Here is a 24,206-nt window from a genome sequence, read left to right as displayed (position 1 = left end):
TACAGGAAATATTTTCTTTAAAAAGTTCTGATAGGTAGAATGCCTTCTCATTTGTTTTTCCTGGTCCTTCTTTTTAATATTGACATGTATCCCCTAAAGGGACATAGTGGGATAACATCAACTGCAATGCCAACATTATGCAGATGACACGCAGCTTTATGAATATCTCTCTTACACTGCAGATATGACTATCTGACAGATAACACCAAGCTTGAAGAAACCCTGGAGGCTGGATGAGAACCAGCTGGCTTATTTGAATCCAGAAAGATCTAAGTATTTGCTTTGAGGATTTGGCTAGCACCTCTGTCTTGACCGCAGTGTAGGATACACCCCTGGCTGTTAAGATAATATAAAATCTCAAGGTTCTGCTGGATTCTGCTTGATCTTTGAAGAATTAAATTATGGTGATTGATAAAAGCAACTGTTTCCTTTTCATTTAGTAAATAAATTCCAGTTTTTCACAGATAAAAGATAAAGATGTCTTTAAATAGAGTAAGCCATTGAGAACATTTTAGAACATCCTGCCATAAGACATATTGTTTGCAAATTATGTCTTGCAGAAACTAACTCCAGCTTCCATGTTGATTAACCAAGCTTCCAGTCAGATGATGTACAATTAGCTTATTGCTTGAATATCATTCTTTTAAATAATGAAATTGGATGATTGAGCTTCTGCCAGTTTGGAAGCAAAACAGGGCCACCCCAAATAAGATGGTGGTTTCCACATACTCAGAAAATTCTGTAGGTTTGCAGGAGTATTCAATTTTGTAAATAAAGTACTGTAAGTAAGTAAATAAGTAAGTAAGTAAGTTCCTCTCCATCCCCGATCTATCCAGGGCCTGTAAGCTTTTAGGACTTACGGAATATTTATGGCAGTTATTCCTACAGAGATAAATCATATTAAGTGGCCTGGGAATTTCCTTGTTCCTTCTTGAACCTATTTTTTCTTCAGGGGTGGAAGTGAGTGGGTGATTGGAGAGAGCTGTTGCTCAGCTGAAAGTCCTTGTAGTAATGGCACTACTTCACTGAATACTGCATTGAGTATCCACCGAGAAACAAAAGGCAAAAGAAGGAGACTCAGGATTGGAGGACTCAGAAGTGGCCCCACTTGGTGGGAACCCTCAGCACCCCCCTATAAACTGACCTTGCCTGAAAACATGTCTCTCCCATCATCGTATCCCGGGAGTGAATTTCCACTAGTTTCTCCTGCTCCACAGCCATGCAGGAACATTCAAACTCAGAATCCGCTACAACAGAGCTTTCCAAACTTTTCATGTTGGTGACACACTTTTTAGACTTGCATCATTTCACGACACAGTAATTCAGTTTTACTAGCAAACCAGAGGTTAAACTAACCCCTTTCCAGCCCTGGGAGGAGCGTGGGGAACATTTGTGTGACACATCTACATACTGCAGCCAACACACTAGCTTGCCGCAACACACAGTTTGGAAAGCTCTGAGCAACAGACCTGCCCAACATATAGCTCTCCCAGGGGGCCAGAACCACTGGAACGAAATGCTTTGCCAGCTACCTTAAGGCTTCAGGTGACCCTGGTCCTTGATACTTTACCCAGCAGAGTCCACTGAGAGCTGTCTATTGCTCTGCTCTGCTTTGGCTTGTCTGGACTTGACCTCATTTATGTGGCCTGATTGGAAGTGCTGGTCATTGTAGCCGTTTCTACCTTTCTCAGCAGAATAGGGAAGGAGAGGGTTTGTGGAGCAATTTAAACAGGCTAACCTTTGCTGTAACCTCAGGTGTGCTTTTATGCCTTTTTTATGAGGGGGACACGCATTCAGAAATATTTGGTTGGAGTGCCAGATGGGTCCCTTTAAATAGGGGTGGGGAACATGACCTTTCAGATGTTGTTGGGCTACTACTCCCATCAGTCCCAACCAGCATAGCCAGTGGTCAGAAATGATGAGAGTTGTAGTCCTACAATACCTGAAGGGCACAAGTTCCCCATCTCTGTAAAATTTATACATCTATTGATTGTAAAAACAACAACACAAAATTTCAAAAAGAATTCCCTAATAAGAATTAAAACAATAATTTAAGACTTTCAAAAAGTTAAAATAGCAGTAAAAGCAGATTAAAACTCACACCAAGTTTCTAAGCATGAGAAGACAGGGCATGTTGTTGTTGTTATTGTTGATGATGATGATGATGATAATAATAATAATAATAATAGAATTTATATACTGCCCTATATGCGCAGGTCTCATGCTATGATAATGTAGCTTAAAGTGGCAGTTTGCTCTTATGCGTTGTTGACTGTGTAGGGATGTGCTATCCTATATACTATCTTCTGGATCAAACTTCCCATGCTGCTTTTGAGCTGTCCTTACAAAGGTGTATATTGAAATAATTTTAAGGCACAATAAGATGAGCAGTCACTGGGTATTTAAATGAAGGCGTGCTCTGGTCTATGGGGTCACGAAGAGGCAGACACGACTAAACGACTAAACAACAACAACATTATGTTCCTGTTGGGAAGCACTGTTCTACAGATACTGGTGCAGTGATTTTTAATGTGATTTTATGCAGTCTTGGCCATTGTGAATATGTGTTTTGATTTAAAAGACAAGAACAATTGTATTGACAAGCACTTGTGCATGCCCCAATTGACAGTACTGCATTGTTCTGCAGTGGGAAGCACCTCTTTATATAGAATAAACCTCCTGGGAGGACAGAGATGCATGCTATGAACTGATGATAACTTAAATTTTCTTCATATTTCCCAAAGGAGGTACCTCTCTAAGTAGTATAGGTCCTAGTGGGAAAAATACTTTGTGAAATCATCTTGATTGTCTCCATAAATATGCATGGGATGATCTAAAATTTTGAGTTGGGAGGATTTACAAGAGTACATGTTTACTTTTCACTGTTGCAAACCAGCCTTATTGTCTAGTCTTCACTTTTTCTTTTGCCAAAAGCTGTGATGATCTTGAACTTGCTGTGTTTAGGACATTTTCTGAAAAAATGGATATGGAATCCGAAAATCATGGGCATTTGTAGCATCACAGTGCCAATGACATAACAAAACATAAGCATTACAGTAACATTTCTTAGTAAGTTATTACATACAAAAATAGGAAAAGTACTAAAAATGTTTTAATACTACATAGATTGAAATTGTATTCAGAAACCTTTATAGTACATCTTTATTTCTTGCTCTTATACCAGGAACTGTGTAATTGCACCCCTCTTTGCTATATATAGAACTATTTCCTAGACTTGTGTTGGAGTAAAATCTTATGAATATTTATTTATGATTTATTTTCTTTATAGGAGGATATATATCCCAAATTGAATTGAATTAAGCAAAAAATGAAGAGTATTAAAATACCATACCACAGTGAGAGCCCATTGTAGTCTATCAAAGCACAGGCAAAGAAAACTATTTTCATCTGGTGCCTAAAACTTAACAAAATAGGTACCAAACAAACATATCTGGGGTGGGAGTTCCTTATCCGGTATGCTGCCACAGAGAAGGCCTTATTCTCAGTTGTCAGTGATATTGCCTTGAAGCTGGGGGCACCTGGAGAAGGGTTTGGGAAGATGATCTTCATGACTGAGCAGGTTTCTGTCCATGTATATGTATATTTCTTTTTAGTTTTTGTTTTCACTGTATATAAGCAAAAAGCCTAGATCAGTGGCAGTGCAAGTGCAAAATGTGAACTTTATTACGCTCCACTGATGGACTTTCTGGCAATATCTGTTACTGTTTTAGGCACAGGCATCGATCTAGCAGCAGCTCTTCATATGGATCCAAGAGAAAACGGAGCCGGAGCCGTTCAAGAGACCGAGGAAAATTATATCGGTCTCAGAGATCAAGATCAAAGAGCAGAACTAGAAGGTATGACCATTTTGCCCTCAGAGAGTAAGACTGACCAGATAATATATACTTTTCTCTGTATTCTCTTGCCTTGTTGCCTACAGTGATAGTTATATTAACTTTAGCGAGTTATGTAGTGTCAATGCAAAAGGTTGAATTAGCTTGACCTTCCTATCCCGGAGCTCAAACTTAAAGCAGTTCAGTATTACAAGTGACTAATAGGTTGTGTGGTATATGCACTTCCATAGTAGAGCAACACAACAAGAAATACTTGTTTTGCAGGATAGTCACGCTAATGTTACTAGCAGATATGCTAAACCAACTGCAGGACTCAGGATGAAATTCAAATAAAGTAGTACTTTGTAGTTCTCAATTTAAATACAGATAATTGAATTTGTGAGTGTGTGTGAGACAGAACTGTATAGAGCTGCAGCATGAAGGAGGTGACCCACACAAGGTAATACTGACAATAAGTACTCTGTATGTAGATTGGAATGTAGGAAATCAGAATTAGCATTTGAAACGTTATCTGTTTCTGCACAAATCATAGCTTCTGCCTATAGCTACTATGGCCGCTGATGGTTTAGTACAGGCAACCCCAAACTGCGGCCCTCCAGATGTTTTGGCCTACAACTTCCATGATCCATAGCTAACAGGACCAGTGGTCGGGGAAGATGGGAGATGTAGTCCAAAACATCTGGAGGGCCGAAGTTTGGGGGGTGCCTAGTTTAGTATTTTAAGCAAGAAGCATGAGAAATGTGTGTGACTAAATGTTATACAAGTGTTTGTAAATAACTGCTTAGAAACTTTGGTATTTACATTAGGTGGTATATAAATACCTTAATTTAAAAAACAAACAAACATTTTAAAACATTTTATTTTTGTGATTGTACTAGAAGGTTAGAGCTATATTTCACATGAAGAAAAATAGTTTATTTTGTTTTAGCCCAAGAAAGTTGATGGATGCAAATGTGTTATCCCTGATGGAAAGAGCCATTGACTGTCAGCATGCTCAGCACACTGAGACTAATTTTTGTCAGCCTAATATTTTAAAACATTTCCTTGTTGGCAGTAAAATAGCACATTTATTTTCTGAAGGAATGATCAAGGAAGAGTACATACAGTCTTGAAGATGGGAGATTTATGCTCTTGTTGTGGGGCAATGGATTGAGAATGAATAAAACAACCTGTGAGCAAGGAGGCTCTTTCAGTGATAGTTGCAGCTGGAGACTTTTTCACTCATACACACAACTGTGTAGAAATCTTTTTTCCTTAGTGTTATCTACCATGACAGTGGTATGTATGCGGGGCAGATTGGCTAAGAAAGAGCCACATAATTGGCCATACCCATGTAGTTGCAATACAGCACATGCAGCACAGCTGCTGTTATCATAGGGAAGCAACTTCCACATGTGCGATTGAAAAGGGCAAGACTTGGGGAAACCATTGGAAGCTAATCTTTGAAATATGTGACTGGATTTTGATGACTCCTCGATTTCTTCTACTGGAACGCAATAATTCTGCACATGAGGTTGTATGTGGATTTGTGATGATCTGTAAATGGTTTGAATCACAAAGCATTCCAGATGTCTGTTCAGATTGAAAAGTGGGGTATAAATTGGGTGAATAAGTCAATAAATAAATGAGAGCATTTCCAAATGAATGTTGTTAAGTGATGAATTTCTGCAATTTTTTGGTTGATGTGGAACAGAACCCTATCTGTAGTTGAGGATCTGTACAGTACTGGTCTTCTGTGTCATTGCAGACTGGGAAAGTGGACTTAAAATATCTTCACTGTGTTGAGAATACTAACGATAGCTCATTTCTTGCTATTTTTATTACTTTGTGCCCTTATTATTACATAGGTAAGTGGTACATTGTCGTCCCATTCTTATATTCTGGCTATATGTGCGGCTAGTTTTTTCCATTGATAAACAGTACAGCGTAGCTAGTTTTATGTGTTGCCCCTTTAAGGAGATGTACATTGAGCTCTACATTACATAGGTTTTCAGAGTGTCAGTCCATAGATAGAAAGCACTTTTGGAGTTCATTAAGAAACCTTATCCGAGGGGAGATACAAAATTATTTTATATATAGTATGTTCCATTAATAAGGTTTGTCTATTTTTTTAAAAAAATACCTAAATAGAGTATCCTCTAAAACTCAGTCCTAGTTTAAAGTTCAACCCAGGCCACCAAAAGACATTTAAAATAAAACTGTCTTTTCCATTCTTCTGAAAGTGACTCAAGTTTGGGCTTTGGTGGGTCAGTGAGGAAAAGGAGTCTCAGAACTACTGAAAACAGAAGAATATAAAGGCTTTATAGAACACATATTCAGATATTTTGAATTGAGAATTTTGAGCCTAGCATAAAAATCATGATGCTTGCAACATAATATATTTTTATTGAGTGCTGCTTCCAGATTTTAGTCTTTTTCTAATAGAAATTAGAGCCTTAAATGATCAAACACTTAACTGTGCAAAGAGTTGGACACGTGAATCAGTCTGAAATGCAAATTCTTAATTCATAAAAAGCCCTCATTTGTTAAAAAAAACCCCACACCTTACATATCAAGTAACATAGATTTTCTTCACCCAAAAGACAGATGTGTTCATATTACATTTATTTTATTTTATTTTAGTTGCACCTCAGGTCAAGAATTGAGGCTCCCTAGTTATGCTATAGATTCAAAATTGTCCTACAGCAAAACAGTACAATGCAAATAAGACTTAATAAGATCACAAACTGAATTTCAGCAAAACAACCAAGATTTACATTAAATTAGGAATTTTAAAACTGATTTAGTTTGTTTTACTGAGCATTTGCTTAATAACATTTCGTCTTCTTGCAATCTTTTTAAAGACAATAATTCGTCTGTGAAATGCAGGCACATCCTCAGCAGAAAAATTGAAAGCAACAGCTCACTTTCTGAAACCACAGATATAGTGATATAAAGAAATATTTCAGCTCTACAAAATTTAATAAATCATCCCATTTCCTAATTTGATCATATTAGATGCTGATGTGGAAGAAGCATTTCAAATACCATCTCCTCATTAATATACATCAGTCTGGGGAATAGAATAGAATACTTATGCAGAGATGTCACAGTTAGTGTTTCTTAGTTTACTAAGTGGAACAGGTTGATGCGATACTGAGTGCTATTTGTCAATGTCTTGTTAAAATGGTTTGGGTCGAGTTATGGAGTCCAGAAAGACAGCGGCTGATAAATCAAAAGTGGATTGAGTGGACAGGAGGCAGTGATTGATACTGTGACAGGATATGAAGAAAGGAATCTTGATACAAGCATGCACAATATTGAATATGAGAAGGAAAATGACCCTGGAGTATGGATATTATTCAAGGAAATGAGAATAATAATATCAGTTTGAAATTATTGCCGTGTGAAGATTAGGATACGGCAGTTCTTATTAGGCTATTATGTGTTCTAGATGGTAGCATTAGAATTCTATACAGTTTGCACATGCATACAGAATTGAGGTATTCCAGGTGGTGGTATTTATTTCTATTAATTGTAGAATTTGTTTCATATGTCATGCATATGTGTTGCATAATTTAATTCTTGAATTCTCAAGGTATTCATTAGAATAAAACAAAGAGTGCAGTCATATTCTGTATTTTCAGCAGTTTTGTGCTCTAATTATGGTATAATACACTATTTTTAATTGTATGTCTTATAATAAACTGTCTTAAATTTAAAACTCAGGGTAAACAGGGATGAAATTTGTAATGTATGCAGTAACATATAGCAATTTCCATAAACTGCTGAAATTTGAAGGTAATTATGTTTCTGGATGCAAAGTCATTATTGCCAACATTATATATGTATTATAAATCTTTCATGTTTCCTCATACTACTTGGATTAATGTTTTCTCCTATGGAATTAGAGCTTACATTTAACAATTTTCCAGATATGAACATCAAATGTAACATTCAGTACTAGTGTATGTAGGTAAATAAGTAGGCATCAGATAAGAACAAAGGAAGAACCTTCTGGATCAGGTCAAAGACCTGTCTGATTCAGCATCCTGTTCTCACCGTGGCTAACTAGATGCTCATGGGGAGCAACAGTATTCTCCCCTCTTGTGATTCCTAAAAAGGCAAACTGCCTCCAATAGTGGAGGTAGGCAGAGCCATTATGGCTAGAAGTGTGAAGTATATACTTTTATCTTTCCCGCCCGAACATTCCAACATTCTGCTTTATTGGATGTACCTGGCTTCTGCTATCATGAGAGAGAGAGAAATACTTCTTCCTATACACTTTTTCTGTAACATGCATAATCTCCACCTCTACCATGTCTCCCACCCCCCAGTTACAGTCATACTTCGGGTTGCAAACACTATGGGTTACGCATTTTCGGGTTGCGGACTGCACCGAACCCAGAAGTACCGGAACGGGTTACTTCTGGGTTTCAGCGCATGCGCAGAAGCACAAAATGACATCAAGAAAATCTTGCAGAAGTGCCGAATTGCGTCACGCGTGGGCGCAGACGCGGCGCTGCGGGTTGCAAACTTGCCTCCTGCACGGATTATGTTTGCAACCCGAGGTATGACTGTACTTGCTGTTTTTCTAAACTAAAAAGTTCCAAATGTTGTAACCTTTCACCATAGTTACTCCAACTCTTTCGTCATTTTGGTTGCCCTTTCCGTAAACTTTTCTAGGTCTACAGTATCCTTCATGAGCTGAAGCAACCAGAAGCTTACACTGTATTCCAAGTATGGCCTCACTATGGATTTGTATATATTTATTACTTTGTTTTATTTAATAAAATTTATATACAACTTGATTGTAATAAAACTTCTTAAGCAGTTTACAAGAAATAGTGAAATTATCAATAAAACTCTCTCTCTCTCTCTCTCTCTCTCTCTCTCTCTCTCTCTCTCTCTCTCTCTCTCTCTCTCTCTCTCTCTGTGTGTGTGTGTGTGTGTGTGTCTGTGTCTGTGTAATAACAGCAAAAGTGATTAGAACTTGTAAACTTCTATATGTCTGGATAGGCTTGCCTATACAAATATGTTTGAAGCAGGTGCATCAAAGAGTGCAGTGAAGGTGCCTGCCTAATGTCAGTAAACTGGGGGTTCCAAAGTGTGAGTGCCACCACACTAAAAGATCGATTTCTTGCAACTGTGGATTGGAATGAGTATTATATGGCACCTGTAACAAACAGTAAGCGGTTGAGTGGGCACATATGGGCTAAGGAGATACCACACTTATGACATTGGCCCCTTTCCTAATGACTCCTAACATGGAATTTGCCTTTTTCACAGCAGCTGTAAATTGGGTTGACATCTTCAGCGTCTTGCTTGGCTGCTTTTGTTTGCTTGTTATCTTGTTTGTCACTGGGGCTCAGATGCTTAGTCAGCTGGGGCTCCTCTGGCTTGTAGAGCAGGTGCCCCCTAGCTAGCTTCTCCCAGCTGTTTGCTGCCATTTAGATCAGGGAGACTTTAGTTGCGCTTGGGTTTCCGTTCTATGGCACCACAGGTCAAGAATGATGTGACATGTTGGAAAGAATTCCAAAGAGAGCTGACAGGGCCATGAAAGATTAAGAAGTCGAATCATATGTACTGTATATTCTGGCGTATAAGACGACCCCCGACTTTTGAGAAGATTTTCCTGGGTTAAAAAGTAGTCTTATACGCAAGAATATACAGTAGACTGATTTGGAGTTTAGATGGTCAAAATCCTTAGGTTTAAAACTTTCTTCATTGATGAGCTCTGCAGTGACATAATTGATAGCTTTGGTAGCACTACCAGTTAGAAGTATTCGTTGTATGATTGCATTTGGTTTGCGACGACTAGCTAATTGCCCAGAGGTGTTGAAAAGAAATCTTCTGTCCCACAAATAGGGAAGGAATTCTTGCTTTTGATATAATGTGACCCTTGCTTCTTAATGGTATGTAGTTATTTCTGAAAACCCACTTTCATGTGGTGAAGAACTACTTTAATACAATTCTAAAGTGTAGTCTTGTTAGCTACCCAGTCTTTTTCTATGTCGTTTGAGAATACAGTTCTCATGTACCAATTGTCCTGATCATTGCAAGAAGCTGTTATTCAACACTTGCCAATTTCTCCTGCTTTCTTACATCTTACATAGAAATGTGTATAAACAGCTTAAGCAAGGAACCTACTCATGATAACCCAACATATGTAATACTGGTTGTTTTGGTTATTATACTATTTTGCAAAGAGCGAGAGAGACAAACAAACGAACAAACGAGCACTTCATTATCCTTTTACACCTTCCTTGTAGCATATAATTTGCCACTTTATCAGGAGAATCCATTATGGCATATTGACCTACAGCATCTTTTTAAAGTAGTCAATGGATGAAGAGCGTTGCCAATCGTGTTCTTTGATACTGTTAGTTTCTGTAGCCCCTAAACAGAGAAACAAATTTATTAGCACCCAGAAATTGTCAAGACTTTAGCTTGAGAAGACTCCATAAAAATGTCGGTGTTTTTCTGAATAGCTCTTTCTTGAGGCATGGTGAGAAAGTATGGACACATATGGAAATGTATGTGCACATTACAATGTAATATATGACACAGCCATATAGAGACTACTTACGTTACTTTTGTTGAGGGGGAAATGCTATTCACATACAGTTGAGGCATAGAATATTTTCGGTCAGTTTGAGTGCAATTATGACATGTTTTTGGTTTGGGCAAACCATAGTTTGCTCAGGTTAGATGTAATAGAAGTCAGGGAGATAACAGGATCATGTGAAAGAAGGATGAAGTGAATGAGCTCAAGATTTACTTATGTAATGCCAAATCATGTTTTGACATTATGTCTGAACTGCCCCATTGTATGTAAGTGTCTGAACCAGGCTATAGGTGGGAATTATGGAGTAGAAAACCCAAATCTTTGAATGCTTCCTGTCACCCAAAAACCTTAGCAGTTTGTAGTTGCTGATAATTTGATTATCGTTGTCTGTGTAAAGGCTGGTTTTGGCAATTGTATGAATTGACCAACGATGGTGGAGACATCCAAAACCTTGCAAAGGTTATGTCTTTTCCATAAAGCAGTAGTAGTTTCAGCTGTTCATATTATATAATGATCCTACTCATTTTATCCCTTATTCCCTCTCCATATATGCTTGAAGTAGTTATAGACCAAATGCTGCTATAGTAGCAAATGTTTTCAGTAGGCATGGTCCCTTTTTAAGAGAGCAACATCTGCAACAACCCTGCTTTTAGAAAGAGCACCACCATAGAAACAATAGTACATGGAAAACACCAAGCTAATGATGGTGAATATACAATCTTTCAGAGACTACACATTTTAGTTGCTTTGGATTAACAAATATTCACTGAAATCAGTGGAAACCTAGAATAAATGCCAAATTAGACCAACATTTTATTTCATATTTTAAAAACGACAAAACCTTTTAAAGCTCATCAATTTTATTCTACTGAAAAAAATAGGATGTGCTTGTCACTACTTTAAAAAAAACATTCATGCCTGTTGAAGTCATATAGTCAAATATTATTTAAGCTTGAACTATAGCTGTTAAAACTAAAATACATGGGATGAAGCTTCCAGTTCTTTCTTTCTGACATGACCTAAAAAGCCAATTGGGTTATTTTAAAATGCACATCTAAATTTCAAATTATTTTTTAACTGATTGGAAGAAAATCAAAATGACCTCCTTACACCTGAGATCACAGCTGCAAGGTGCAATAATTTCCCCATGATATGCTACCAGGATTTCTTAAACCTGCTATATGGTTGGTATTTAAATTCAGTACTTGCACTAGCATCTTTTAATACAATTTACGTATCTAAATAGCTTCTTTTTATTTTAAAAAAATCAGTGTTCAGGTAAAAACAATTTATGCTGTAAGAGGTTTCATTACCTAAAGGAAATGCTTGATACAGTTCCGTATTAAATGGATTTGGGCACACTTTGGATGTGGTAGTAACCAAATGAGAAATTGCAATTTTTCAACACATCTGGAAACCAAAGATTGTACATGGTCTACTGTGTACATGCAGGATGGTGGCTGGAGGCCCTTCTAGAGCAGTGGTTCCCAAACATTTCCCATCATGAACCACTGATCTAGAGCATCATTCCACAGTGATGCCAGAAAGGGAAATTCAGCAGTGCCTCTGTCGCCTTAACATAGTCTATTCATACCCACAGACTACCTTAAACATAAGAACTACCTTCTGGATCAGGCCAATAGCCTGTCTTGTCCAGGATCTTGTTCTCACAATACATAGCTTTCTTGAAGAGTTAAATATGCATGTAGTATTGGGGTGGATTATTGCTTTGTTTGTTATTAGGTTATGCATTTTTGTGTTTTTATACAGTACTTGTAAACCATCCTGTGATCCTTGGATGAAGGGTGGTACTGTATATAAACTTAACAAAGAAACACACTTTTCAAGAGGGACCTGCAACTTCTTTGCTTTGGAGAGGCAAATGTTTCTCATTAATTTTTGCCATAGGGACTTGCATATGCATTTGAAATATTCTGCTGTACTTTTTGTTTTATTTAAAACAAATAAATAGGACCTAGCAGAATACTTATTGCTAGATGTATTAATTATCAGTGTTTTATTGAAAAGATTTGTTTTAGAGTTGGTAATTGTATGGAAGGTTATAGCACATAGATTTCTTTTAAGAACAATTGGCTATAGTTCGGAAGACTCAAAGCAAGTAAGAAAAAGTTTGTCATCTTGAATGTAATAATAAAGGGCTGAAGTAAAAGTTTACATGCTATCCTTGAGCATCAAACCATCAATGAGGATATTAGTAAGATCTAATTGACCGCTTAGGGAAATTAAACTTAATAAGGCACAGCCAAGGACTCTTAAGTTATCAATAAGGACAGAAGCTGCTGGTGACAGCTGCTTTGATGCCTTTCATTGGCATGAAAAAGCTAAAAATGATGTGGCATAAGTACCGTTAATTTGGTGTTAAATATGGCTGAGAAACATCATAAAATCTCTCTCTCTCTCTCTCTCTCTCTCTCTCTCTCTCTCTCTCTCTCTCTCTCTCTCTCTCTCTGTGTGTGTGTGTGTGTGTGTGTGTGTGTAGGTAGGTAGAGATAGATATAGATAGATATAGATATAGGCACCCCGGGTGCACTCTTTAAGTAATAAGGATAGTTCTTTGCAAGCTGTTTTAGGGTGTGTGTATTTTTAAATAGAAGGATTACGAAGAACAGCAGAGAAACTTTTAGATTGCTTTCTTTCTGAAGATAGAACAAAATTTACGAAATCTAAGATACTGCAGTATCTGTACTAAGAGTCTCTGGTTTCATTTGGCCCTATTCTCCCTCAGTTTAGTTTGGCTTGTATGACAAGCTCCAGATTAGAATGGTGTGCCAAAGCTTATGATCTTGGTGGTACTAGAAAACAAAACTTGAGTTTTAAAAGTAGCATCATTTTTATTCTTCATACCATATTGTCATACAATATTATAATTGATGGTTTCTACAATCAAAATGTCAGTAATGTACTAACTACAATGGGTAGTATTCAGCTAAGTTTTACTTAGAGTAGACCCATTGAAATTAATGGACCTAGTCATGTTCATTGGTTTCTGTGGGTTTACTGTAAGTAAAACATAGTAGGATACTACCCATGTAGAGCAGGAGGTGCTTACTCTCAGGGTCAGGGGTTTGAGTGTCACGTTGGGCGAAAAGATTCCAGCATAGCAGGGAGTTGACTAACTCTTCCTTGTGGTCCCTTCCAACTCTACAATTCTGTGATTCTGTGACAAAATATATGGAATCAGTGCTATCCACACTTGTTAAGAGGTAGAGAAGGGGAGAGAGTGCTGTGTGGTAAGAAAGGGGACATTCAGTGCAGCACAGAAAGCAAGCAATCTGACAAGGAGACTGGCAGGCCAGTCAGGAAGGCTTTACACACACTGAATCTGTCCTGTGCTGCTGGTTTACTGCCCCTGGTTTAAGTTACAGACTTGATATACACTGCAACTGCTTTCATCCTTGACCATTGGCCATACTTGCTGGAGCTGATGGCAGCTGTAGTCCAAAACATCTGGAGGACATGAGGTTGAGGAAGAATGGTTTAATCACTCTATCTTGCTGACTTCCAAAACAAATATAGATTTTTATCGTAATACAGAGCATGATTCGCTTTATTCCAACAAGGGTTAGCAGTAGAAATGGCTATTACTTATTAAAACCTTTAAGCTATAGCTTTATATATATATATATCCAATTAATAATGTTTTATGTACTTCTTTTATTGATGTTTTAAGAATTTAGGATATATGCAAAAAGAAATAATCTATATCTTTTTTATAAAAAGTTTTAAATATTTCAGTTTGTGAATATTGAGACAAAGGTAGACAAATTATTTTCAAAGATTTATTTGTGTAACTAAAGAGTAGGCAATATGGCAAGATTTTGTACTGCAACATAATATTGTCACTTAATGGTGCTTTTAACTGTCTCTTGAGAGCTCTCAAAAGCCAAATGACAGACTATAAAATGGCACAGGAGTTGATTCAGACAGACACCCATGTTATAGGCCTGTAGTTGTTAATGGAATACTTGAAGCAGAATTATATTGTGCTCAGATGCAGTGTTGTCAGGACCTACAAACTCGGCAAAACCATATTTTAGGAAAAAAGGAAGAGGTTGTGCCTTTTGATCTGTATGAAGTTTCTTTGGCAATATTAATTGCAATTCAAAGTTGTATTTCCAAAGTTGTATTTTATAAGCTTTAAGTAACTTGTTAGATAATCCAATACATTTGCTTTATAATACTATAGTAGAATTGTATAGATTTACTACAAATACAAATTCTTATACAAAGGTATAAGAAGAGATGGAGAATGCTACAATTATACACATGGCATTTTTCTCTTGACATACTGTAGCATATTAATATTCATGGCTGTATTAGGATGTTTTACACTGCCAACAATGCCTTGGAAGGGCAAAATATGCAACTGGTGTGGTTGGTGATTGGGACTTCTGGTTGAGTGGTGAACATGCCTCTGAATAATTGCTGATGTTTTACTGGTGTGTCCATTGTGTTAGCAGGAAGGATTTTTTCTTTGTTTTCAGTAGCTGAAGTTAGGTTTTGGCATGTTATGTGTAGACGGTTCCACTGTTATGTCTCATAGAGAGCTGCTTCTGCCTCTTCTACCAACAGCATCTGAATGGGAAACCTACAGCATCTGAATGGGAAACTGTGACATGGAGCCACCTCACAGAGGTGTAGATGACTGCAATGTTCCCTGCTCCAAATCTAACTCCCCTTCTGCTACCAAGGTTCACTGTTGCAACTTGGGCAGCTATTGGCGGATTTTTTTGTTGGTGGCGTTTCTATTATTGCTATACTAGGATCTACATAATCTGCTATAATGCTACTTGTGCCTCAGCTGCAAGAGATGACTGATTACTAACACCCTCTTGCTGACTAATGGCATCTGTCCTAGAAGTGGCATCTCTGTCCAGGAGGAAGAGGGACAGCTTTCCATAGAAGGACATAGTTTCTACACCTGACTAGCTTTGCAGATGGTCAACTATAAAACTCTTAGTAGAGTAGATTAATTTTCTTTCTGCCGCCTAATTTTGGAATGGTGACTTCAGTCCCTCCAGAGCACAGTTGCTTGCTAATAGGTTGATGGAGATCTCTGCTTCTGTCTTTTGGCTTTCTTGCCCTTGAACACTTGGGATACTTGAGATGAAAATTGAGATGGAGTGAAGTGGATATTTTAGGAACCACCTGTGAGAGCCAGTTGTGCATGTTCACTTTCCTTCCACTGCATATGCAATGTAGTTAAGGAACAGCTTCCAGTGTTATAATTGTGATAATTATTGTGGATTTGCATGTTACAGCAAAGTACAAACTCTGGATTAGAAAAATATATATTTATTTTGCTGTAAAATATTAGGAATGAGTGGAATGTAACATTCAAAGCATGGAAGCACTTAATTTTGTTGCTTTGTGTATGTTTCTAATTTCCCTCTAATGTAGAGTCTCATCTCCTGTGTTAACATTTATATCCTGCCTTTTCCCCAGGAGCACAAGGTGGTGTGTGTGATTCCCCCTGGCTTTTTTTTTTTTAAATTAATCCTCACAGCAGCCTTGTGAGCAAGGTTAGGTTGAGATTGGTGACTGACCCAAGGCAGTGAGCAGAAACAGTGGCTAGGTTTGCATCAAATGGTAAGCCAAATTGTGGCTTACTGAGACCATGTGGGCTCCTGGAAAAGAGCTCGCAGCTGCTTTGTTTCTCCCTGATCCTTCTTACCACTGGTGAGCTAAGCTAAAGTCTCATGATTAAGCTTTCTTATTGCTAACCATGATCTTTATCCAAGGCTTGTTTTTGTCTACAGCTCATGATTAGTGGGGAGAGAGCTTAACCATGAGTCATGGTTTGGATGACATGCTGAATCAAGGGTGGTGAGCTTGTAGCTGTCCATATGTAGTTGAATTTCAGCTCCATTCAGCCCCAGCCAGCATGGCCCCATGGCCAGGGAAGATAGGAGAACAATATATGGTAGGCCAAAGGTTCCCTAACTCTGTTCTAAGCTAAACCCTGACTTGGTGCGTCATGGGGGCAAAAAAAGACTCATGAGGGAGGAGCAAAATGACCGCGAGCTCCTCTTGGGTTGCCTGTACATTCCATGTCTGGAATAAGGGAGAAGAGAATTGTTAATTCTGTACTTCATTACTGAAACTTCGTATCTGTACTTCATAACCTTAAAAGTGTATATGGGTGGTGGGTAATGAGACCTTCCAAGTCCAGGGTCTAAAATAACTTCGCTACACAACTGATTTGGGTGTCAGGTCAAACCATGGTTAAGCTTTTTAAAACACATTTTGACATTGTATCTGAATTGAGTCTTTAATTGTACCTTTATATTGCACCTATATATCCAGTATTAGTCACTATTTATAGATGCTCGTGTATTTCAAAATTATTTTGGTTTCAGTCTATAAAGGGATTAGACAAATAATAAAAGTAATTTTACCTAATTGTATAAAAGTGCTTAAAGCCTGCAATTGTAAGAAATGCCTGATTTTTATACACTGATAAGTGTTATATTTTTCCTTTTTGAATATAGATATGCATTTCACTTGGTGACTCACACTGAAAATCTGCTACCTATCTATCAAATGTATGCTAAAAGTTAGTCTATTAAAACTGTTAAGCTTTTTGATTACAGATGAATGAAAAAAGTCTTTCTCTATATAGGCTTCTTGAATTTCTTCCAAATTAGATTTTAAATGCCAATTAGGAGGTTGAATATAGTAAAATAAAAGCAAATACATCCAAAATAGCTTCACCTTATGGCTAGTTAGGCCTTTTCTCTCAAAAGTGGAACCTTTGCTCTGAGCATGGCTTTGAGAAAGATATTCAGCTTAATGAACACATTAATTAGAACCATAACTATTTATAAGATAATTAGAAACGAAGCATGGTAAACTGGGCTTTTCCTGCAATTAATGGAGGATTAATTACTGGAGGTAATGAAGTGGTTTTTTAAATGCATTAAGGTGAAGTACAGAGATTTGCAAGGCTTTGTGATAGTTGCATAATTATTTCAGGCTGTTTGAGCATAGCTCATATGAGATCGCTAATAAGCATCATTGCATCATTATGTATGCACTTAAAAAGACTTACCACCAAAATGACTGCCTAATTATTTCTAATTGGCAGGACTCTGTGTAGTCATTGAGCTGTTTGTAGCCATTTTAAGGTTCATTTAACCATCCTTGGGGCCATGTGATAGATGGAAAAAGCTTCAACTACATGCTGGCCTTGGCTGGCGCCGTTAATCAATTTTGGTGGGCTTCAGTTTGAAATGCATTTGCTCATACAGAGGTCAAAACCTGAAGTATCCAAGCAAAGTTTTGCTTTTTGAAATCACTTTACTGTATTCATTAGCAATTAGTAAAATAATTGTGTCTGTCACTATATTTGGATTTCCAAATGACTTGGTATTCTTTCATCACTGTCCCTTCTCATGCCATATTAGCTTCACTGGAAACCAAATATTCTTCCAACAGACCCTTTAACAACTTCAGTGAGGTAGCATATGTTCCCATATACTATCATTCTTCGTTCATTTGTTAGCTTAAACAGTGCAGTACATTTCAACACAGTCATCTAATTTGCTCCCAATTGATTGCTGAGTGAAAGTTTCTACCCAAGGACAACATTTTAGGGCTTTCAATGATATCTCTAAGGAATTAGTCATTAAGCATTAAGAGTGGAAGCAAAAAGCAGTCAAATCGAATTCTGACATTTACCAGAGTTCTGTAGTTAGAGCTATCCATATCCAAGATGTTGACAGCTTTTTCTCTCTCGCTCTCGATTTCTCATTCGACACACACAGTCAGACATCTTCTAATACATGAAAGTTGCTTAATATCGGCACTTGTTCTAGAAACTCAGTTGTACATCAATGTAAGTGCACCAGTTTGTTTTAAGAATTTGTGAATGCTGGAATGTCAGGTTAAAGTGATTTCTTCACTATGACCTAATTGGTATATAGTTATTTTATTGTAGTTTATCAGATTTAATGTGACATCCCATTAGGTAAGCGTCTGTAAAAAGTTTTCAATGAGTGCATTGTCCTGTTAAACATAATCATGACCATCTGTGGGATGTTGTCAAGGTACATAAGCCATTCATATACCTTTAAGCAAACAGCAGAGAAGCACATTGTAGACTTAATAAAAGAGGTCAATATTATCCTTTCCGTTCTGTTAAATATACTTAATTTAATATTAAAACATAAGATTATATGTTCCCATTTAAGGTAAATGTGATAAATAGATCTTTGTACATTTTAAAATAACATTTAAATTGGGAGATAACTTTGTAACATGCACTTAAACAGTATGACCCAGGTCAGCTAGTAAATTAAACACTATAAGAAACGCCCCCCCCCGAGATTCATTTACTATTTGCTCTACAGACACCTCTATTCATTGTTCACGTGTTCAAAATATTTATGTATTGCTATTCATCCAGGAATTCCATGGTGGTTAGCATATTTGAAAAATCATCAATAAGATAATATAAACCAATCAAGTTGAAACCAACAATTAAACAATAAAAGAGCAGCAAAATGAGGGATAGCAGCACAGTGGGGGATAGCAGTGGTCTGTAAGTAGATTTCATTCAGAATTTCCATAAGATTGTATGGAATATATGAAAAGCAATCGAGGTGGAGGCTGCCCAGCACCCTCAAGGAAGAATGTTCCAGAGAGTTGAAGCTACTAATGAAAAGGTGCAGAAGCTAATTTAGCCTGGATCTTGGCTCAATATCTCATCAGAAGATCTCAAGTGCTGGGGGATTCATACAAGAGGAGGTGTTCTTTGAGTTAATCAAGGCTAAGCCATACACAAAAGCAATGCTTTGAAATGGGTTGTTGTGCCTGGCCCTCACCTCGGAGGGTAAACTGGACCTCCCATTGTCCAAAGACTTCTGGGAGCAGGCAGAGTCCCGCATTGCCATCTCTGAAGATATCCATATTCCAGGGAGAGCCTCCTGAGACCTACCTCTGGAGGATCATCTTCAGGGGCCCTCATGGTGTGTTCCAGTCATAATAATGTCCATGGATGAGCACCTAGTGGTGTCTGAGGAAGAGACTTTCAAGAGTACAGCCATCTAAACATTCAGGCCCATGCTGTAGGCCCATGACCAAGTCCAAACACAAGAATCCAAAGTTGCTGTACAACTCGGGAGCAAATGACTCCTTATGAATAAAGGTACTCCTCAAGATGAAGGACTTGTAGAATACCCTTAAGTACTAGCAGCTGGGTGTGGCCAAAGAGGCTGACCTATACCAGTCCTTACTTTGAGCTTGCTAGTTGCTGGAACAACACAAGTCTCTAGCTCCTTAATCTACTTTGCCTAGATTGGATCATCTCTGTTGCTGTCACCTGGATTGCTATAATCTAATACTGTCACTGAATCATGCTTTCAGCTGAGACTGATAACTTGTATCTGCCCCTGGTTTGTCTTTGACTTTGCACACTTGACCAATCCCACCGTTGGTTGTGTGTGAGACCTTAACCTCCTTGAACTTTATAGGTGCTTGGGGCCTGGAGCAGGATATGAGTCAATGGATCTGGGGTGGGAAACCCTTTTCAACTCAAGGGCTACATTCCCTTCTAAGTACTGTACATTTCCAGGGATGGGTAGGACCAGAAGCAAAAGTAAGTGGAGCAACACATGTTGATTTGTTCATGTACCTTACTCCTGATCTTGGTTTGATCAGTATAGAGGTTAAACCACCTTCTCCGTGCGCTACATTCCTGGTCTAGATGTTATTTTTAAAGAAAATGCAAGATGCGTTAAATGCAGAAAACATTTAATTTTTCAACTACTTTGGCTCTCAGTTGCATCGTGCCTGAGGATAATTTGGTTCTGAAATCAGTTGGATCTAACAAACCATTCTTGTTCTTATTTACTTATTGTCCACTTACTAAAAAAAGTATTTTTGCTTTAGAAAAGATTAAAAGCCAGAAGGGAAGAACATACTTGATTTCATTTCACTTTTAATTTGTTTATCTCCAGACACCATGGAGAGGTACTGCCATTCAAAGTATATAATACTTGTTAGGAGGACAAACTCTGACTTGATGTAAGGAATATTTTCATGTTCCTATAGAGCAGGCGTGTACAACAGGTCAATCATGATCTGCCGGTTGATCGCGGGGGTGTTCCAGGTCTACCGCGGGATGAATTTAAGTGATCGCTGTGGTGCTCCTGATCAATCTGCCATTGTTTTGGCAATGACAATGGGTAGATCACTGCCAGGTTTTTTTATAGTGGGAGTAGATCACAGTCTCTCGGGAATTGGATGTGCCTGCTATAGAGGACTCGGGTTTTGACTGCTATTCTTGAACCTGAGCTTTTAATAATCATACTAGAGGTTGCTGCCCCTGCTCGTGTCACGGACCATCCCCACACACTTACCAATCTCCCTCTTGTTACACCTGACAAAGCCCCCTACATCTCCCTTTCCACCTCATCTCCAAAGTCCCCTCCCCCACCTTTTTGTCTTTTGTAGGTGGTTTCCACTGCCTCTGAATACAGTATATCTTAAATCAGTTGATAGAATAGATACTCTAATATTCACGATAAATGCCAGCAGTTCTTTGTTAGGTACTAGTGAAATATCCATCATTTTGATTGGCAATTCCAGTGGATGTTGGGGAAGAAAGGGAGTACTACTAGATCACAAGGATCCCAATGGCAGGGAGGAAGTACTCTCCCCCCCCCCAGCATCTGGAAGCTTAGCAACAGGAAGTTGCCTTATGCAGAGTCAGACCATTAGTCCATCTAGCTCAGTGTTGTCTGGAATGACTGGCAAGGGCTCTCCAGTTTTAAATAGTTCTTTTCCCCTCCAGATACTAGGGATAGGACCTGTGAATTATGACATGAAAGCGTACACTCAACTGTTGAGCTACATGAGATATGGGAACTCTTCTTCCCCTCCTTGCCTGGAACTTCCTGTGGTCAAGGAGAATGGGGTAGTGAGAAATGCTGCAGGCTAGTAGTGATGACTTATTGTGGGTGAAAAGTGAGACCTCTGTGTTCAGATTCAAGTGCATCCAAATGCAACAAAGGAAAAGTTCAGTATTCATCAAGGTGAAAATTGAAATGTTATTGATTTTAAGTATGTTGAGTTTTGAAAATGTGGTAAACCATCTATGTATACAGTGGTGCTAGAAACCAGAACTTCAACAATCTTACATTTTAGAGTGGTAGTCTACACATTTTTATTGTGTCTAACAACAAATACTGCAAAATTTTAATATGTGACGTGTTGAGAATATCTCACAAATTACTTATTAACTAACTCCTCTTTCTTAACTAACTCCTCACTGCTTATTGTGTGGGAAATAATCTTAAAACAATGGGCTTGGAATCAAGAGATGGATTTTTATCCTGTAGAACAATGCTGCCAGCAAAGAAACCCTTTGGTAGTAGTAGAAGGCACTAATAGAAATATAGGCACACCCCCACGATTGACTTGTGTGCGACTGTGCAGCATTGGGAAATAATTAAATAAGGGAGAGAGCTGGAGAGTCCTTGTGGCTCATGAGGACACCCTTCGAGGAGCCCAAAGAGGACTTCAATGAGGGCGGAGAAGAGACTGGAGGCACAGCAGGGTTTTATTTAGGGTGCTTAGCCTCATCTAATAGCTGATATGTGTGGTAGTATAGCAGCGGCTGCTGCTTTTCCGCATGTCCTCCGGCCTCCTGCTGGCCCCAGAGCTTGAGTTCCAGTTGTAGATATTTTGGATACAGTATTTTTGATCTGGATTGGAGAGAGAATGGCAGAGAGGGCATTTAAAGGGTGTTTAGATGGCGCTCCCTACTTATGTGACTTTCACTGACGTGCATGGGGGGGGGGGCGGAACATAATGTAAGTGGGGAGTTGCCTGTATAACAAAGTTCAACATTTCAAATCTGTAATAAATGAATATACATCTAGCTGTTAGATCCAAGCAAAGTTGTGTGTGTCCATACCTGATCACACCAAGTGTTTTTCTTGGCAACCTTAGCCCTACAGATGCAGAACTTACGAACATCCAGTAAACCTGTTTGTTTTGACTTGTATAAAGTATTTAGCTGGGTTCTCTAGATAAAAAAGGGCACTTCAGATGACTGAGGGAGGAAGATAATATGGTTTTCCAGGACGAAGGAGGAGTGAGGCATGGAGGCAGAAAGCATGCATGTTCTGTGTGCTTGTGCATGTGGGATATATACACATGAGGGCAGATATACACATGAGTGCTAGAACATTTTGGATAATTTTCCAGTACTGTACCACTCTTTACATCTTTAGAGGTGGAAATGAAACACTTGTGAGCATTAAAGTGTGTGAGTACTGTAGATTGCTTCCAAATTGGCTTATGCAGACTTAAATGTATCTCAAATAAAGCAGAAGTTTTGTTTCCTAACAGTGTAGGTGAATTGATATGATGCCTTTAACAATAGTCTTTGGTGATAATCCATGTGTAGTTTGATCTCATGAATGAGCAACACACATTTTTTGTTTTGTTTTGTGAGCTTTGCATCTCTGTCCATGCCCATCAGGTTTGCTGGACATGGACTGTGAGGTGAAGAAGCACTTACGGTAGTCTTGAATTCATTCAAGAAGACCAGATTTTACGTGGAACAACGCTGTAAGATGACTGCAGGAAAATATTTCAGTTGGATCCAGAGCTCTGCTCAGCGACATTCAGTTTGTGCTGGATGAAGGGGGTCAGGGAGACAATCTTTATCAACTCTTACTCCCTCTGCAGCCCGTTGCGCCTCAGGAAAAGTGCCCCAGAAGGTTGGGGGACTGTTGGAGCAGCATGAGAGGCAATGTAAGGGACTGCAGGAGAAAGGAAGAAATGTTATCACCCCCTCTCTTCCTCCTCCAGTGGGGAGACTTTGCTGAATCTTGGTGCCTTCTGTGAGTGGAAGAGCTCTTCCATTGTGGAATGGGCCAATCTGCTTCCAACCTATCAAGTTGAAAATAAGTTGTGCAACTCTGCTGTATTTATCTCATAGCTTGTATCTTGAGTGGAATAATATTATTTATAATTTGAAATGTTGTGGTAAATATATTGCCAAAGCTGTTGGTTGACGTTTTTTAGGGAGACTTAAATTACAAGGACTGTCATTAAACCAACGGCTGTTATTGATAGGTGTGTCCATAAAAACTTGACATTATTGAAAACCCAATTCATGGGTGGGTGATGTTTTCCAGTGTTCATAAGTCATGAAAATGTAGCACTTGCCATCTTAAGACTAGTCCTCATGTTTGATGTCACTTGCTTCAGCTGCCCGATAGAATGGGGTGAAAAGAAGACCCAAACTATTTTTCTGCATTTGAAAAGTGTATGCTTGTTGATTTTTAAACTTTTTTTAAAAGATTAGATGGCATTTTAGTGTGTTGGAACAATATAATTGGGGTAATGCTAAATGACACTGACCTCATTTCCTAGAGAACAATGAAAATTAGTAGTTTCACATTTTATTAGGCTGATATTCCAGATGTAGTGTATATTTAATTAAGTGTAGTTTCCTTTTGGATATGGTATGCGTATCTGTTTTTTGTCGCAAATTCTTTCTAGTTTTACAGTTTTCCACATGTTTTCTTTCACCATTTATGTTTTTTTTTCAAAGCAGAGCTATGAGGGCTTAAATCACTTTAGTATGCAGCAAAACAGTTCTCATTCAAACAATAAACGCCATTTTAAAAAGCCCTTAGATCTTCTGTCACTTCATAAATACAAATGTATAAAAACAGTATGCAGTTGTAGTGCCCACCTGCTAATTAAATGCAGATTTCCTCAAACTAGTTTTAAAATCTGCTTTATTTGTTTCAACTCTGTCTCTG

The 24,206-nt window shown here is 38.2% G+C and overlaps 1 protein-coding gene across 2 annotated transcripts in view; it reads left to right on the top strand.

Moving 5' to 3' along the window:
- Positions 1-24,206, top strand: part of RSRC1 (arginine and serine rich coiled-coil 1) — a 160,593-nt gene that overhangs the window by 11,232 nt on the left and 125,155 nt on the right. For both annotated transcript variants that reach the window (XM_035133475.2, XM_035133474.2), the window contains exon 3: positions 3,732-3,857. In XM_035133475.2, the coding sequence (XP_034989366.1) occupies positions 3,732-3,857 (126 nt within the window). The remainder of the gene's footprint in view (positions 1-3,731; positions 3,858-24,206) is intronic.

The sequence above is a fragment of the Zootoca vivipara genome, chromosome 5, assembly GCF_963506605.1.
Source record: "Zootoca vivipara chromosome 5, rZooViv1.1, whole genome shotgun sequence".
In the NCBI taxonomy this organism is placed as follows: Eukaryota; Metazoa; Chordata; class Lepidosauria; order Squamata; family Lacertidae; genus Zootoca; species Zootoca vivipara.
The sequence above is the reverse complement of the archived record's forward strand: the minus strand, read 5'-3'. Positions and strand labels throughout refer to the sequence as shown.